This window comes from Opisthocomus hoazin, chromosome 4 (assembly GCF_030867145.1).
Source record: "Opisthocomus hoazin isolate bOpiHoa1 chromosome 4, bOpiHoa1.hap1, whole genome shotgun sequence".
NCBI lineage: Eukaryota > Metazoa > Chordata > Aves > Opisthocomiformes > Opisthocomidae > Opisthocomus > Opisthocomus hoazin.
The window spans coordinates 18,524,005-18,541,576 of NC_134417.1; the positions used below are offsets into that span (position 1 = coordinate 18,524,005).

A 17,572-nucleotide genomic window follows, 5' to 3' on the forward strand; every position below is an offset into this window, starting at 1 on the left:
TCACACTCACCTGTAATGATGGGTTTAAGTCTAAGGGTGATATCACCTGGTCCTTGGGTAAAGAGGTTGTCTTTAACACGAGAGATCCACAGAAAACACTGGTCTGATTTGTTTCTATCAGAAATAAATGCAGCAATTCTCCTCTCAAGCCTCCACCTTAGCAGACTGGAAATATTGCCGGCACCTGCCGGAACTGTCTGACCACTGACCGATGCAGAAACGCGTTCTCTGCCCCTTGCTTATGCCCGCTGTACAGACACAGGGCTTCCCCATCGCACACAGCAAACCTAATCAACAAACAAGACTTTTCACGTTTGAGTTTTGACGCTTCGGGGAGCAAACGAAACATTGCCGTCAGTAAGAATAAAGACCCCTCTTGTCTACGGCTCCTGCAAGAGAGCTGCAGTTGCACGGGCTGCAAGTGAGCTGGCACGGGTGAGGTCTGGGGAGGAGGGAAAGGGAAAAATAGGCCTCTGTCTCAGGAACAGTGGGGCTCTCATCTGTGTGATTTCACCCTTGCTGCTTTCTTTAGGAAACAGCGATCACAGACCACAACTGCATAAATTCCATTAAAGGACAGATTCTAGAAAGCAGTACGAATGTTGAGCTCTAACTAAAATATAGTAGATCGGACCTGGAACAGTGAACTAGTTAAAAATGTAATGCAATATTTCTTTACGATGCTATTAAAAGGAAAGAGATGGACATTATTCCGGTCTCCAAGATACCTGACATGCTTTCCTTGCCCCACTGCAAAGCTGGAAATGGGCAAATTCATCCATTGTGCAGCTGACGATGTTTTTTTCTATTAACCCCAAACTTTGGAACAAAAGCAGCAGAGAATTTTCTCTGTTGGCTCTTGGCCATACTGCTGGATTAAATTATTCCTGAAGACAGAAACACGGGTCTATTTAGACAGCAAGTCTTGAAGAGACTATTTTAAGACAAAATGACACTTGCCTTTGTTTCTCAGTGCACTTTACATAGGTGCTTCGTATTTCCTTGTAAAAGAGGAATGCAGGCACCAAGAGGCAGAGTCCAGTTGCTATGGAAATTTAAACAGTTAAAAGGGATTTGCGTCCAGTTAAATAGCCAACTCCTTTCCATGTGAATGAAGACTATCCTTTGGCAAAGTAGTATTTGATATTTTCATGATTGTTTTCCAGTTTCCTTTGCTTTATTCTCCAACTTCAGATGGTTCAAGGATAGGGAGACAGACAGAAGTGATCGAGCAATGGTGGTTCGGCCCAACACATGTGCTTGTTTCTGCAAACTGACCCAGAGAATTGTTCAAATGGCACAGGGGAGCTCTTCCAATTCTTTGGATCCTGATACCAGGCTTAGGCACAGGCTCAGTCCCTGCACTACCACTAGGCTGACAGTGGTCAGAGCGGTGTCACAGGAACAGCACAGAATGTCATTTTGCTTAAGGGAGATTTTGGAGGGGGCATTTGGGGTTTATGCACAGAAGAGTGTGGTATGGAAGAAGCCTCTGATGGTCTTCCATCAACCAGCCAGAAGCAGCCTGGTATTGCACTGCTTTCTTCAGCTACTGGGAAGACAGACTCAATCTCCTTCCAGAAAGACAGAGTGGCTTGGCCTGAAGACGACTCCCAGTGCTAGACCATGATCTCCTTCATTACCTCAGGCACACCCAGAGGTAGAGCACAGCTCCAAACTTCCATGCTGGCTACCACAGCAGACAAGAAAAAGGTGGTACAAGACACCAAAATTAAAAAATACACAAAGCTGAAGCTTCCCTAGGTCATACACCTGGAATGTCAGCCAGTTGTTATGGCTTAATCCCTGTGGCACTTTCCACCAAATCACAGGAGCATGAAGAATATGCCATCTCCCACCCTTTCCAGCTGCCTCCTACTCTTCCTTAACACCATGCATCTGGGTCAGTATGCTCTTGGAAAAGGGTCCAACGCTCTGCAAAACCAATTAATGCCCTTTCTTAAATTTTAGAGACTTGTTTCCGGTGTGTTAGAACGTCTTCCTTGTAGGGCACAGAGCATGCTATGTTCAATGCATTCCTAATTCTCTCAACAAAAAATCAGAGGCATAAGACTTGAGTTTTCCAGTGCAGAAGGTGCATGCACAGAGAGGAGTGAGGGGAAGTGTTCACAGAGTCTCAATCATTTAACGCAAGCAGTTAGTCTCCCTCTGTCTAGAGTGAAAAGTCACCTCCAGAAGACTGGAATAGCTTTTTTCTACACCCCTTAATCTATAAAAGAAAAGGTTGCCATATCCATGGAAGATATTCTAACTGGTACCCAAATTACTATTGTAGTTAATGGAAGAACAGGATAAATCCACAATATTAATAAAACATTCCTTTTAAGTTGGTGCAGAATACCATCAGCAGCATTTCAGGTAGTTTTTGAGAAATAGTATGCAGTTCTGGCAATTTCCACTTCAAAAGGACACTGAAACATCATGCTCCACCCCAGAGCTAAAGCAATACATGAAGTGTGGAGAACACAGCTTGCAGCAAAAGAACAAACAACTCAACCCGTTTTCTCCAAGAGGTTAGTAACAGTAAGCAGTTTATGTATTGCAAACAAACCCATAGCTTCAAGAGATGGAAACTGAAAATAGACAAATCCAAACTAGAAATTACCTATGCAGTTTTAGGAGTGTATGTAATCAAAAGCAAGAACTATTTACCTGGGGCTTCAACAAATTCAGTGTCATTTAAATTGGATCCTCGCAACAGAAGAATAATTCTGTGTCTCAGAGGATAGTGGCTTGATAAATCTTACACCTGTGATTTCTGCTGGGGTTTGTTTTATACAGAGGCTGATGCTATGGTCATAATGACTTTAAGCTTTTATCAATCTGTAGTAAGAAGTGTGAAAACAAGTGTCATGCGATTTAAATGTTGACTGTATTGTGTTGTTTTATCTTTGGACAAACATGAACAGTGAAAACAGACTTAAAAAGTGTACTTAAGTAAATTGTGCAGTACATGTGCTTAGTACAGATGTACAGAAGGTCCCATGTTAACCGAAAAATGCAATGGCCAAGGTCACTGCAGTGCAAGAACATGAGAAAATTTTGGTTAAATCAGAATCTTTGGGATGCTTGCTAGAATTGCTCTTGGTCAATGGAGTCCATGGTTAGGGTGTTGCAATGTATCATGACAGCAAAATTATTGATATAAGCTTAACAGAGTCATACGTGTTGCTAACAAGAATTAACATATTAACCAACGTGGCTATGAAATGCTAAAAAAATCAAGTTAGTAATATTCCATTTTATTAAGGGGTTTTGGCTCTTGAGAGCTTTTCCACAGTGATATTTCTAGATCCCATGTCGCCCTGCTCAAGGCTGCAATGAAATAAAGTAATAGCTTTCATTTTCAAAATAAAGAAGATAAGCATCTGCTTAAATAAAACAGATTTGCTGTACTAATCTTATTTTAACAGATCAGAAATGAACGTACCAAAGATAAGGCAAATAAATACTTTCTATTTAATCTCAGTCTAATTTGCCTGTCAATGTGAAGTCTACCACAAATCAAGACATAAAATAGCCTGAAGCATTAATTTGTTTTGTGTCAACAACAGGAAGGCTTATCTCCACAAACTTGCTGCCAATTTTTTCTCTTTTCAAAATAAAAATGCACTCCCTGCTCACAAAAGGAGCAAAAGTACCTGAAGGAGGACGCGTGGAATACTTTCAATAAATCTTGCTCTGCTTCTGTGTTTCAGTCATGTGAACAAGTCATGAAAATAGCCATCCGATGGGATCTCGCAGGGATGAGAGCAGAAACACTAGCTTAGATCTCATGCTCTTTAATCAGGAAACAGTCTGTTAGGTTCAGCCAGTATATCCCCACTCTGATGCATGCATACAAAAACACACAGCTGACCTGATGTATTCCAGTCAGTTGTAGTAACAATAGATAATATTTACTTTTGATATTTGCTTTTGCCACCTCCAACTTCTTGCTGTGCAGCTTTTAAAGAGCTTCCAAACTCCCTCTCTGCTGCACTCCAGAAAAGGACAACACAAAGACAACGTACCAAGTGAGCTCATCCACACATCTATAGCAGGGACGCTGAAAAACAGCCCAAAAGGCTACAATTGTCACAAAGCTTAGTTTAATTTGACAATCATCATAAGGCATCCATGTACATTAAAAGTTCCCACCAGGGTCACATACATTCTCCCACAAAATAAAACGTGTTAAAACGGAGGCCTGGGATTCCAAAAGATGCAAGTGGTTACTGGTCTTGGCCAGGCTGCCGCTGCTGGCAGTGGGGTCCAGGAGACGAAGCACCAACAGTGGCAACTCAGGAAGTGGAAAGTCAGCTGCACAAATCTCTTTCAATAGAACAACAAATAAAAAGGAAAGAGATTTGTACAGAAAATACCATTCTCCATCCTTTCTGGGAAAACAGATGAAAAAGATAATTCCATTCAAGGAGCAAAGAGCAGAGCTTGGAGTTCTGAAGCCCAACAATGCTGATGGCCCATTTTGAAAACTAATCAAGCACTACAAAGGCCTGAGTTTATTATTGCTTTATCCCAGTTCAGCCCAGGCTAAGGCTACGGTGAAGTCCAAATTAATTTAAAGCCAGAAAATGCAGATCCAGTAACAGCACCTAAGTCCCCATCCACACATGGGTGTAAACAGATACTTTGGGTGAAAAAAAAACAACTCCCGAATTTCCCTGCTTCCTGTGCTATGCAGATCCCCACAGCAGGGCCAAAATTTGCCCCGAAGTATATAACAGTTTCTCTCTCACATCTCCTCTAGCTGAGCCTATTCCAAAGGTTTCACCTTTTGTTCAAACTAATCCTCTATCCTGGTGATACACCAGCTCAGAAATGCTTTGTGGGAGCTCACCGAGAGGCACACACGTTAAAAAGAATGTGGCACAGAGTCTAAGAACCATCACCTCTACTCTCTAACACCCAACAATGCTTTGCCCTCAGCTTCCTGAGACCCAACAGGGCAGATGGAAGAGAACGTCTCCCCATCTGCCATGCCTGGCCAGTGATCAAGAGAAATAGCCAGCTGTGTAAATGAAATGGCATCTTACCACCACCACAAGTCAGAAAACAGACTCAGGTAAAGCGGGGCTTAAAAGTTTCACATCAATAGAGGGTGCCTCCCTCAGGCTATCATATGACAGGGCAACTGTTATTCAGGCAAACGTTATTCAAGGCAGTAAAACCTTAGCATGAATATCTCCATGGTTGACTTAGAGGCCCAACACATGCTGTGGATCTTTTAAAAAATTAAATTAAAGGTCCTGTTAATTCTTCCAAAAGGACAGAAGACACACAGTGCATCTGATGAACGCACATGCTACACGTCGTAACACATTAACAAAGGTTGCAGCTAGACTAGTCAAAACAGTTAAGAAGATTTAGGCATTCAGCTAGTACCGGAAATGATGGCATTTGGGCACCTAAATTTAACTTTTTTGAAAGTTTGAGCCTAGAGATTTCTTTATTGCTTGTCCCATTGAGTGCAAAGGGAAAACTGAGAGGGCAGAGATAACTACAGAAGGATTTAAAATCCATCATAAGGTTTCCCTGCTTTTTTTTATATATAAAAAAAGCATTATTATTATTTAGTCACCTGGGGGCAGGGGGGAACAGGAGCTATTTAGAATTAGTTTCTTAATTATTTAAGCATTAGTTCCCTGCCTCCCAAATCACAATACCTCTGTCATAGTAAGGAGCATAACATGAAAACATGTTTGCTGCTACTGACAATTCCTGAGTCTCTCCTTTGCAGAACTTCAGCCCAAATATCAGGATAACGGCAGCTTGTTACATATACACTCCCCAGCAACATACACACAGCAAGTAGCACATGCCTCAATGGCCTCAGACAAAAAAAGAAAAAAGGGAAGAAAAAAAAAAAACAAACCACCAACCAAACTTGGAGAAACCATCCAGAAGAGCCTCAGGAAAGGGAACGATCCACTTTTCACAGAGAACCAACTGCCCAGGAGTCCCTGCCCAGAACAAACCAAATCAAAATATCCATCCTGCAGCTGAAGGAGATCTCTGAAACCTGGCAGTGTCACACGCTGGATACTTGAAGGCACATTTGCTTTGTGTTTTGGGAGAGAAATCCAGTAACAACACACTGCAGCTGCAGGGCTGAGGGAAAGGAGGCAACACTGGGTATCTTTCCTGTGTTCCTGTCCCCATTTTCAAGCTTCATGGCTGGCATGAGCTGGTGATCTAAGCAGACACATTAACATCCCTGAGTGAAATGGCACCATTTGTGGCCTCTGAGACTTTGTCCTCAAGCACCATTGCTGGTGTGTCCGCAGTGAGTGCTGTAGTGTCTATGGCAGGAAGCGGATTCAAGCCCTGTGATAAGATCTGTTGGATGGTTTTCCGCAAATTGGGGTGCAGCTGGTTTTGGGTCTGGTAAAAAATTTCTAAGGCAAAAGACTTCAGAGTGCCAGTGCAAAGGTCCTCATAAAGTGGAATTGTGTACATCCGAGACATCTGCAAAAAAGGGAAATTGGAAAACATCACTTCAGTAAGAGTCAAGAGATTCAGCTCTTCTATAGCTACACTCCAACAACCCTGAATGACTTCAGACTGCAGACAAGAAATACATTTTTTCAAAAGACAGCCAAGTCTATTCTAAATGAGTTTAATGCAAAGATTTTTATGAATGATAATAAAAAAAATTTGCTCTAAGACTGAGCTACTTCCACAAATAACAGAACTATTTTTAAAAAGCCAAGAAAAAGAGGCCACAGAGAACACATGCATTAACCTCTTTGCTCCTGCACAATAAAAACTAGTGAAGGGAATTCAATGAGCCCTAGACTTGCCCGAATTTCAAATATTCCAACAATCACATGATTTAGTAGTGTGAAAATTTCTGGTCTGGAAAAGCCAGGGCTGCTACAAAGCAACACAAAAACACACTGGGCAGAGCTGGGACAAGGGTATTGAGTTAGGCTAGAAAAGCAGATATTATCTGTAGGCATTTCAAATGACATCTGCCCATTCCTCCCCACCCACTAGCAGGAGAGCCATGCTCGGCCACTTCGCAACACACCTGGTCTACACTTGGCCAAGAAGCAGGAGTTCCAAGGTCTTTCACGTCGCATGTCTCATGCACATGTCTCATGCACTGAGAGGTGCAGTGATTTTAATCCAGCAGTTAGTACCTGGTTTTCCAAGAAGCGACGGACTTTGTAAAGGTCTGGATAATAGTCATTTCGGACTACAATCTGCAACCAGCGGATACGGATTTCTGCATTCATGGAATCCAGCTGGGAGGAGTAACATTCCGAAAGCTTTTTTATCACCTCTGAAGAGAGCACATAGACAGAGAAAGAACTATGACCTATTTAGTCAAGTTTGAGGGTCATCAGAGAATAACGAATCAGAATAACATAGATTCTTAGAATGGTCTGGGGTGGATAGGACTTTTGAAGATCATCTAGTTCAACGTCGCTGCCATGAGAAGTGACATCTTTCACTCAGATCAAGTTGCTCAAAGCCCCATCCAGTCTGACTTTACATGAACGATAAGGTCAGCGAGGGGTAGGGCTCTTTAGAATTCAATTAACTATTCCAGGAATACTTTTCTACTATCCTGATAGAGTACTCACCATGTGGCAGTGGTGACCCATCCAGCAACCTGTCCAAGAAAAGCACGGTTTGGAACGTTCTCCATTTAGTGAGGTCAACACTGCTGGCAGCAGCAACGGAGTCCAGAGGCTCTGTGGTCCAGAGTTTGAAGAGTGTCTCCACTGGTCTGGTCAGACTGGATCCCTGAGATAAGTCTGGCTCAGCTAACGGAGGTCCTGTAGCATTGAGCCAACGTTCAAACTCCAGTCCTGGAATGAGGAGCACCAAAAATGTCGAGCAGGAGTCTCTGCAGGTGGCTTGGCTGCCGCAAGGTTCAGGTCTGCTTCTAGCACAGTTAAGAGAGGTTCTAACAATAGCAAATCAGACCAACCTCTAGTTACAGCGACATAACAGTCTTAGTCTCATCGGGCTGCTCTCTGCTACACCTGGAAGAGTGCTAGCAACACCTCTCCAAATTTAACCACGAGTCTTCTAGAGCTCAACATTACAGTCAGTAAGTGGAAGAAAAAAACATGCTCTTAAGACAGCCAGGCTAACTAGTGTCTATGATCAAACTATGTTCTAATATAAGGGTTTTTTTGTGCACGTATTTCTCAAAATTTTGAGGAAGACTGAAGAATATGGGGAAAACCTGCTTCGTTGTAAAAATAAAAAAAAGGAGGTGAAAGGGCTGACTAAACTCCTCCTACCCACCAGCAAAACCAAGCAATTTTAAATGTAGTTATACAATCAATAACTAAAAGAAAACAAAGTTCCTCCACAAGCACCAGAGCAGAGCCTGGTTTTCAACAGAGCTCTTCCCCTTGACCCTTCACCACCTCAGCGCTTTCCTAACCCTTGGCAATACTTCCCGTTCCACACCATCTACCGTAAAACTCCTCTCCTGCATCCCCTGAACATTAGCCAGGCAAAACTTAGCACGTGCTGTGGTTAACTCATCAGCCAACCAGTGGGCCAAATAAAACATATAACTGCTGAGCTCATGCTGCAGCTTTTCCCACAGTTGCCTCACTCACCTACACCTCTCCATAGGCAGTTTCCACAAAGCCTATAGGAACCCAGTATCCTTAAGAGCTGCACTCCACTGCCAGTCTAGTCTAAGCTGACCAAGGGCATCAACAATTACTTGCAAAGATGGACACATAGCAGGATAACATTAGTCTCATTTCTTTATGCAAGTGGGCTAATAAGCACCTAGTAGATTACAGACCTTTCATAAATCCACCAACAGCTATAAGTAGGGGACATAAGGGAGAGTGAAACATGATGGAATAGATTTTATATGCATGGATAGGACCTTGGCAAAAGTTACAGTTCTCAAAGCATGTTTTCCGTAATTACAACAGACAAAATTTCAAAGCGTGTTCACCTTTTATGCATGCTCAATTGCAAGGAAATCTCACATGCACCAATCATTCTGTCTCCAGTGTAAAAGATGAGTTAATGACAGTTAACTGAGGGCCACTCATCTAATTAATGCAAAAATTGTCAGCAATTTAAGATGTTCTCATTCCCCAACATGGAGGCATTAACAACAAGTCACCACAACCATTGCCATTACGAATATCTGGCTGTTGCCAAAGGGTTTTGATTGCCTTAGTATTTTCTTATGCATCCTCAAAGCCAAGCATAAAATTTATCATCCAGATTTTCTGCAGTGTTTACGGTTAACTAAGAAAATTTCGTACCTGCTTTGCTCTCAACACACTGCTCTCTCAGCTCTGGAAAAAAATTCAGGAAGGAATCCAGAAGGTCCTGAGCCACAACGCTGGTAAATTTGTACTTCTCAATGTAGGCCTGAAACAGTAAAAAGGATAAACTGCGGTTAGGAGAAAGACAGCTTCCTTTCAATGCAGAACCACTGCATGCAATTAAAAAAACAAAACAAAACAAAAAAGATACGGAAGAGTGAGAACAAGTATTTGGGAGGTTTAAAAAAAAAAAAAAAAAAGACATGAAGAAAAATCTTCTCCCCTCCCAGATGAGGAAAGCAGCATAACAAGAAAAAAAAAAATCGGGTAGCTGCAAATACATTGACAGCTTAGTACAGGGTTTTTTTCTGACACAGATCACAGATGCATTAACATATCAAGGGCAGGAAGGGTTCCTCGTACTTGACACTTGTGGGAAGTCAGAACACACCTGGCCACTGTATTATTCACTGATTATGGACTAAAGTCATACGTACAGAAGATAAGAGAAAGATGGAATGGGGGATGGATGGGGAGAGGACATGAAAAACATACATGCAGCAAAAAGAAAAAGCAATGAGTTGTGTCGCTTTTTGAAAAGAAGTCAATAGTTGACATAATTTTCTATAGGTTTTGGAAATGTGCTCCAAGGCACCAAACCTGCCCCTTTGTCACACGGGCTAAAAAAACACGAGTTAACACTTTTTAGTAGTGAACAAAGTCACATGTTCCAGTCACAATCTATGCTGGAACAGCTTTCTAATTATTTGGAACACAGAACAAGAGGTGACAAAAATCTACTACTGCTCTGTATTTGACACCTTGTAAGCTCAGAATCTGAGAAGAAAGAAGAGCACGAGCACATTCACTTGACAGATCTTGTAGAAAGAATCACCTAGGTTGACAGACAGGCCCACACCATTCTTCCATCTCAGAAACACTCATATTCAACTTTACCCCTATCAATTAGCCACAGTGACCAAAAAACAAAACAAAACAAAAAAGGCAGCTCAAGCAGCTCTAAATCTCAAGAGAAACACATTTTTATTCACACTCACCCTTAGGAAGGAGTCAAAGTGTCTTGGGTCACCACAGAGCTCGGACAGGTAGTAAACAAAGCAGTAGCCTTTCTCATAGGTGAAAAGGTTCATTAAATTACTAGGATTTACACCTGAAAAGAGAAGACGACAATGTTATAAGACACTCTAACGAGGGCACTAATTTCCAAACCTTCCAAGTATACAGATCCCTTAGAGATCACCAAGTCCAGATGCAGTGACTTAAAAACAAAACAAGCCTGTTGTCAGTACATTTAATTTACCACAGTAAATTAAATGAAAACAGTGCAATCACACAGGCTGGGAAAAAAAAAATTAAAAATTCAATTATTGTAAGCTAAATATTAATTCCCAATGGAACGAGCCACTTCAATTTAGAAGTCACTGAAAACACACCTGGAATTTGAAGACTTTTTTTTTTTTTTTTTTTGCCAAACTCAGAGAATCACCATACCACAAATTTTTCAAGATATCAGTACAAGGTAATCACTACTTGTTCCTTTTTTTGAGATTTCCAACAGATGCTTTTCCATTCCATTTGGTTCCAGTATCATTTCCACTTGCATTTTAGGTTGCTTTAAGTATCATCTAGATGGAAGACTGCTTCACACCTTGAATGGTGACCACAAAACCAGAGAACTATCAATGCAGAAGATAGGTGACGCTGGTGTGCAGCCGTGCATCTGGCTCAGGAGGTAATCCAACAGCCTCTGCACAGGTCACTCAACAGGAGAGCTAGTACTTATGTTTATCTGTACGCTTATGCATACATACATAATTCTTACATGAACACATAAAAAGAGGAACATTTAATAACACAAGATTTTATATGAGGTTTCCAAATATTTTCATTATAAACTACTTTATGTATTCAGAAGCTCAAAACCACACAACTTGCAAGGCAGTTTTTCACACTGTTTCTACTCAGTGAGTCTGTTCTGTACTTAAACAGAACAATATTTATAAAGATGATTTAGCCAACTTTGAAGAAAACTTCAAGGCAAGTTTCCTTATTTACTTTTAGACTGGTTTACAAACCAGTATTTATTTTTTCCTTCTTTTATAAAGGATATGTAAAAATTAGTCCTTTTTGGTCTATATTCCAGCATCAATATCCAGAAATTTTCTGTACAGCAGCTTCAGCCAAAAGCAATACCTGGCTCCAGTTTAACTTGAAGCTTGCTGACCGGGTTGTCTTCTCCAAGGAGCTTCATCTGTCTGTGGAGAGCATCAAGCCGGAATGCAGTCTCCAAACACGTGAAGGCAGCTCCTACCCCAGAAAGAAATATGTTAGTTGTGGGAAAACGACTAGCAAAACCTGACCTGTACAGAACCAGGTACAAAATGAAAGCTACTGAAGGTGTAATAGCAATAGCAAGACAGAATCACACTAATGTAACAGTGGAGAAACTTGAGCACAAAAAAATCGCTGCAATTTGCAATGAAAGTCAGAACCTAAACCAGTGCATTTACTCACTCTGATCATGCAGCAGGGTGAACTGAAAAACAAAGCAGCGGGAAAACTACGCTGAAGTTTACATCCTTGATATCATTTTATCAGTTCTTGCAAGATAAGCAGAGCAGCACTGGAATAAGTATTGTACAGGCAACTTACAAGAAGCAATCAAGTGCTACAAAAAGTAGTGTCACTGGTAGAAAAGCAGACACACAACTCCATATTCAATGCCAAGGATATTACTAAGTCATCTCTTGGATGAGAACAGAAAAGGATTAGATTTACTTAGTATATTATAGATCCTGTGAATCTTTTTTAAGCTTTATCTAGCATCTGACCCATACTGTAGGATACAGTTTTCACCTTCCACTTATTAGGACTTCTTTTACATCCGCAACTGGGTAGGCTACACTTTCTGTTCTAACTGCAGTGTAAAGCATGACATGCTCTCAAGCCAAACTAGCTGTATTCCACTGGCAAGTCAAGAGATCTTTCCTGTGCCCTTGCAGACGTAAAAAAGCTGTAGAAAACGGATTTTCAGACTCAGAAGATACTTAACATCCAGCACTACTAACACTTCAGCTTTCTTTGATAAGTCTTCAACTCACAACGACACGGCTTGTTACATAGACACAATTTGAGAGTTTCTATGCAAAACAAGAATTAAGAACCAGGATATATTTGGAAGATAGAAAAACCTGTACTGGCAGAGAAAGGGGCAGATGTGCTTCACTGGGGAAAGCAAGAACCAGGACAGCTAGTGTCAAGGGCAATTACTTCAAGCTACAGGGAGGAGGATTAAGCAAGATCTAAGAGGTGTGGTAGCCAGTGGGCTCCAATTTCTGCAAACCATGTGATTACAAAGATGCCTTTTTATTAACAGCAGAAGATACCCCAGAAATGATGTCAGAAACGGCGAGATCTAGATCAGAGGTTTGTCTTAGAAACAAAACAGAATGCAAAAAGAGGTTACTAAAGAATGGGAGGGAAAGGAATTTCTTAGTTTCCTGAACAAGTGCTTCTTGTAACAACCAGTTCTAAATTTCAAGAGAATAGACCAAAATCAGCAAGGATCTTGTCCTACATCAGAGGAACAGACTAAGATGGAAGACAGAACAGGTCAGTGTCTTCCGACCTATTGATATCATTGCCATTTATAATATAGCACAACTTACAAGAACAGTCCTAATCACTGACAATTACTCAATGTAAAACAGTTTTCAAAGATACATAACATATATCGCAACATCTCCACATAATCTCAGAGCATTTCTTTCCGTAAGCTGCATTATCATCAGCTCATCTCCAAAAACAATATTCATGAATAAAAACAAAGGCACCCTTCTAAATCCTCTCACTGTCAAGATTTCCAGGAATTCTTTCAAGATTGTTTACAGCAGATGCGTGAGAATACACATGGTGCAGGTTTTTAAGACCATAACAGGACAAACTGGGGAAGTTTATGTTCCCATTATTCACTTCAGTAAAAATCCAATTAAACTGAAAAGCAATGGGAACGAGTTACTACTCAAATACTCTACAGACAGTACCATACAACTGACCTGTGAAGTTCACCAATATAAGCAAAGGCAGGGCTGTACCATTCTACAGGAACCCTCAAGCAGATAAACAGACAGCTACGTAGATGTGTATTTTTTTTTTTTTTTCCTAAGTGGTACTACCATCATTCTTTCCAACAGTAAGTAGCTACTAACTGATCAGGATTAGAAGGACACTTGTTCAGACAATAGTTATTTCACAGTATAACCATGATAAGATTTCTTACGTGTTTCTCTGAAGCATCCTCTGCTCACCCTGCTCTGACATATGAACACCTCTGATACCCAACAGTAGTTCCGAAGTTCCTACAAACATCCTTACAGGGCTGTGCTAACACACCTCGTTCAAAGCCCCAATTAGCGTATCAGGTATTGATTTCACCCAAAGCCAAGACAATGTCAGACTCTGTAAGGATCCAGATGCTCAATGCAAAGTTTGGGAACGTGCGTGTTCCAGAAACAGAAAAAAACCCTACTCCCTACAGACTTTTGAGCTCCTAAGGCAAATATTCTACGTGGTCAGCTCTCAATTATTGGCTAGACACATGATAGGGAGAAATATTTCCGCAGCTATACCATAGGTCTCAGTGGTGATCCGGCGCTGCGCGTATGTGGCTAGCCCCTCGCTCAGCCACATCTCCTCCCACGTGGCATTGGTGACCGCGTTTCCAAACCAGCTGTGGGCAACTTCATGAATGACGTCAATGATCAAAAACTCATCGCTCTCCAGAATGGAAGAGATGATGAAGGTCAGGCATGGGTTTTCCATGGCAACAATAGGGAAGGATGGAGGAAGAAAAACAATGTCATACCTAAAATTAGGAAGAGAGAAGAAAGAGGAGGGGAAGAGAGGAGACAGGTAAATTACAACTATTTCAAAAGACATACACAGAAATGTTTTTTTTTCCTTAGGGAAGGCTCTTCTAAGAGTATTTTGTGACTTCAGAAACAAAGTTTCCATATCAGTGGTGCTTAATGCTTCTGATCGGGAGATCACAGAGTTTATTCTGTTGACCAAGGACCTGCTCACATTTGGATGTAAGACTAGACAGTCTTTTAATGTGCAGCATATCCAGCACTTCCCAGAAGCACCATGCTCCCTTCACACATGCAACCTCATCACCAGTTGTATGGCTGAGAGCCAGAACCACTGTAAGTGTACTCTACATACACACTCTACCCACATACAGCATTGAGTCCCCAGAGGCTCCCAGGAAAGGGAGAGGCTGGGAAGCTATCGAATGAATTAATTGATTTGGTGTACCTGCAGTGTCAGCAAAATGTAACAGTACTATTTGTTTTGTTTTTGAAATTTCTCCATCAATGATCAGCACTGGCACACTGGGCCTTGTTCTCGGACCATTTCAAGCAAGATTTGTAAGTTAACAACAACACATTCTTCCTGCTTACCTTTAGCAAAGAAATATAGGAAGCCTTTGCAAACATTTCTCCCATGTAAAGAATGAAAACATTCTCTTGAAACTGTTCTCTTTTAATACATAGTCAAGTTTAACTTCAGAAACTATTGATGTTGTTTTTAGGGACTAAAACCCTCAACAAGTCTGTACTGAGTCAGATTTTCAGCACCCTCAGGCATACCACAATAAATATATCGTATGTCAAGCACCATATGTAAAAATAAAGAAGATAAATAGAAGTGCCATACATTTTAAATGGTGTCCAGCCCAATGTTGAATTTGCATCACAAAACACTACAGCATTAAAAAAAAAAACCTTCACTCCTCAGGGAAGATCCATTGTTTAGAAACCTGCAGTTCTGCCCACCATACCTGGCAAAACACCACCATACCTCCATGGTCCTCTCTGTCACCGGCAGAGACAAAACTCCAGAGTTTGTTTCCGACTACTACAGTGCTGCCGGTTGAGAGGCTCATTCATCCTGTTATAGCTAGCGTAGGGAGAAAGCATGATCATTTCTCAAGACGGTTTTATTTTGTTCCCGTTACACATTCCTGGGAGACTTATTAAACTCACCTTCCCCATATATATGGGCCATACAGACTCTCTGCAGCAGTCAACCAGCGCTCAACCATGCCAGAAAGTTTGCTGATGGCTGTTGGCAACAGGCAAGGCTCTGCCCATACTCTGCTCCTGTCATAAAACAGAAAACATCAGGTGATACTTCAGCAAACTGAGTTATCTCTTAGAAAAAATAGCCTGACTTCTCACCACACTTCCATGTATGGTAATAGTGCTAAGAGGTCTCACATCAGACTCAGGCCTTCTTTAGGCTAACACTCCGTGGATACACGGCAAGAGATAACCAAAGATCCCTTAAATTGCCCTAAGGCAACGAGGCAAGTAGCTGTAATAGCTACAGAGGACAAATGAAAGAGGGAAGTATCTTTGCCAATGCAGTGCCATGCAGTTCTTTACAGCCAGCCAAACCTCAAACTCTCTGAACGCTCGCAGCTCATGGTCCCAACTGTTCCCTAATCAATGACTCAAAAGTATTTACTACTTACAGCCTGCAGCACTGCACAGTGACACAAAAAGCAGAATCAACTCACTGCAAAACTTACCTTGGACCTATGTCTGCATGTATAAGGTCTCCTGCCACCAGGGCCACTAGATAGGCAGGAACTGGATATTCCATGTAAAATTGATATACATCTTCCTCTTCTAAGTAAGTGCTTTGGGTTGCACTCATCAACACCTGTATGCCTGCTGGAGCCTGGAAGACCAACATCATACACATCAACTCACTAGATCTCTCTGCTTTTTTTCATCTATGCCTAAGAAGATGTACACTAAAAACCATCATTTAGGTAACAAAATGTAAGATTTCTGTGGGGGTTTTGTACCACAACCTACCCAGCCCATGAAAACACACCGACCAAAGATATTACTTCTCCTGTATCACATGGGTTCTTATGTCAGCTCCCCTAAAAGTGCCCACATATCAAATTACTTCCTCTACACAAAATGCAACGTTATTTGATGCTGCTTTCATAAAACTTTTTTTTTTCCTTTCCAGAAATTATAAAATACAGTTGACTATCATCATCAGTAATACTACTGGAAGTGACCAGCCAAATTCTCTCTTTCCTATTATCCATTTCATGGTTACTCTTTCAACTTTGAGTAAGGGGAAGGCAAGACCCAAGCATGAAAAGCAACAGAGCTGCCTTTGTGGCAACACCCCAATTCTGTTCCAAGAATCGGAATGTGATCTAAAAAAATCCCATATTTTTTATGACACTAAGTGTCACAATGAATATTTTATCTTATTACTTGTGAAAGCACACACTACACACAACGTAACTATGCTTTCACAAGTTAACAGCAGCTGAGTGCTCTGTGAACCAAGTATATCCACCCGGTCACTTACCTTGACAGTAGCAGAATAGGTACACTTCACTGCTGGTGTGTCAAAGCAGGGGAAGAAAGACCGGTTACACACCGAGTGGCCTTGTGTGAAGACAAATGGCTTGGCATTGCCATACGTCAGTTCTGGATCCAGCCACCAGATCTGTTGAAACATGATGTGAAGAAGAGGTGAGGGAAAGAGAAAGGTCTATGGAATTTGGAAAGAGGGGGGAGGAATACAGGAATGTTGTCAGAGCATGCAGGGATGCAACAAGGAAGGCTAAGGTCCACCTGGAATTGAATCTGGCAAGGGATGTAAAAAACAATGCGAAGGCTTCTTTAGGTACATCAGCAGCAAAAGGAAGACTAGGGAAAACGTGGCGCTGCTGCTGAACGAGGTGTGGGTGTCCTGGTGACGGAGGATACAGAGAAGGCTGAGTTACTGCATGCCTTCTTTGCTTTGGTCTTCACTGCTAAGGCCAGCCCTCAGGAATCTCAGGCCCTGAAGGTAACAGAGGAAGCCTGGCGAAAGGATGACCTTCCCTTGGTCAAGGAGGATTGTGCAAGAGATCATTTAAGCAATCTGGACACCCACAAATCCATAGGCCCCGACAGAATGCGCTCATGAGTGCTGAGGGAGCTGGCCAATTTCATTGCTGAGCCACTCTCCATCATCTTTGAAAGGTCCTGGAGGACATAAGAGGTACCTGAGGACTAGAGGAAAACAAATGTCAGTCCAGTTTTCAAAAAGAGCAAGAAGAAGGACCCAGGGAACTACAGGCCCATCAGCCTCACCTTCATCCAGGGAAGGATGATGGAGCAGCTCATTCTGAATGTCATCATTAAGCAAGTGGAGGAAAAGAAGGTTATCAGCAATAGTCAGCA

The 17,572-nt window shown here is 41.7% G+C and overlaps 1 protein-coding gene across 2 annotated transcripts in view; it reads right to left on the bottom strand.

The window, feature by feature from the left end:
- Nucleotides 1-3,787: 3,787 nt before the first annotated feature.
- Nucleotides 3,788-17,572, bottom strand: part of ABCC5 (ATP binding cassette subfamily C member 5) — a 77,309-nt gene continuing 63,524 nt past the window's right edge. For both annotated transcript variants that reach the window (XM_075418192.1, XM_075418190.1), the window contains 10 exons: nucleotides 16,710-16,850; nucleotides 15,901-16,052; nucleotides 15,353-15,469; nucleotides 13,934-14,169; nucleotides 11,499-11,612; nucleotides 10,343-10,455; nucleotides 9,282-9,390; nucleotides 7,614-7,841; nucleotides 7,167-7,309; nucleotides 3,788-6,489 (listed from right to left, as the gene is read on the bottom strand). In XM_075418192.1, coding sequence (XP_075274307.1) covers nucleotides 6,217-6,489; nucleotides 7,167-7,309; nucleotides 7,614-7,841; nucleotides 9,282-9,390; nucleotides 10,343-10,455; nucleotides 11,499-11,612; nucleotides 13,934-14,169; nucleotides 15,353-15,469; nucleotides 15,901-16,052; nucleotides 16,710-16,850 — 1,626 coding nt within the window. In that variant the 3' untranslated portion in view covers nucleotides 3,788-6,216. The remainder of the gene's footprint in view (nucleotides 6,490-7,166; nucleotides 7,310-7,613; nucleotides 7,842-9,281; nucleotides 9,391-10,342; nucleotides 10,456-11,498; nucleotides 11,613-13,933; nucleotides 14,170-15,352; nucleotides 15,470-15,900; nucleotides 16,053-16,709; nucleotides 16,851-17,572) is intronic.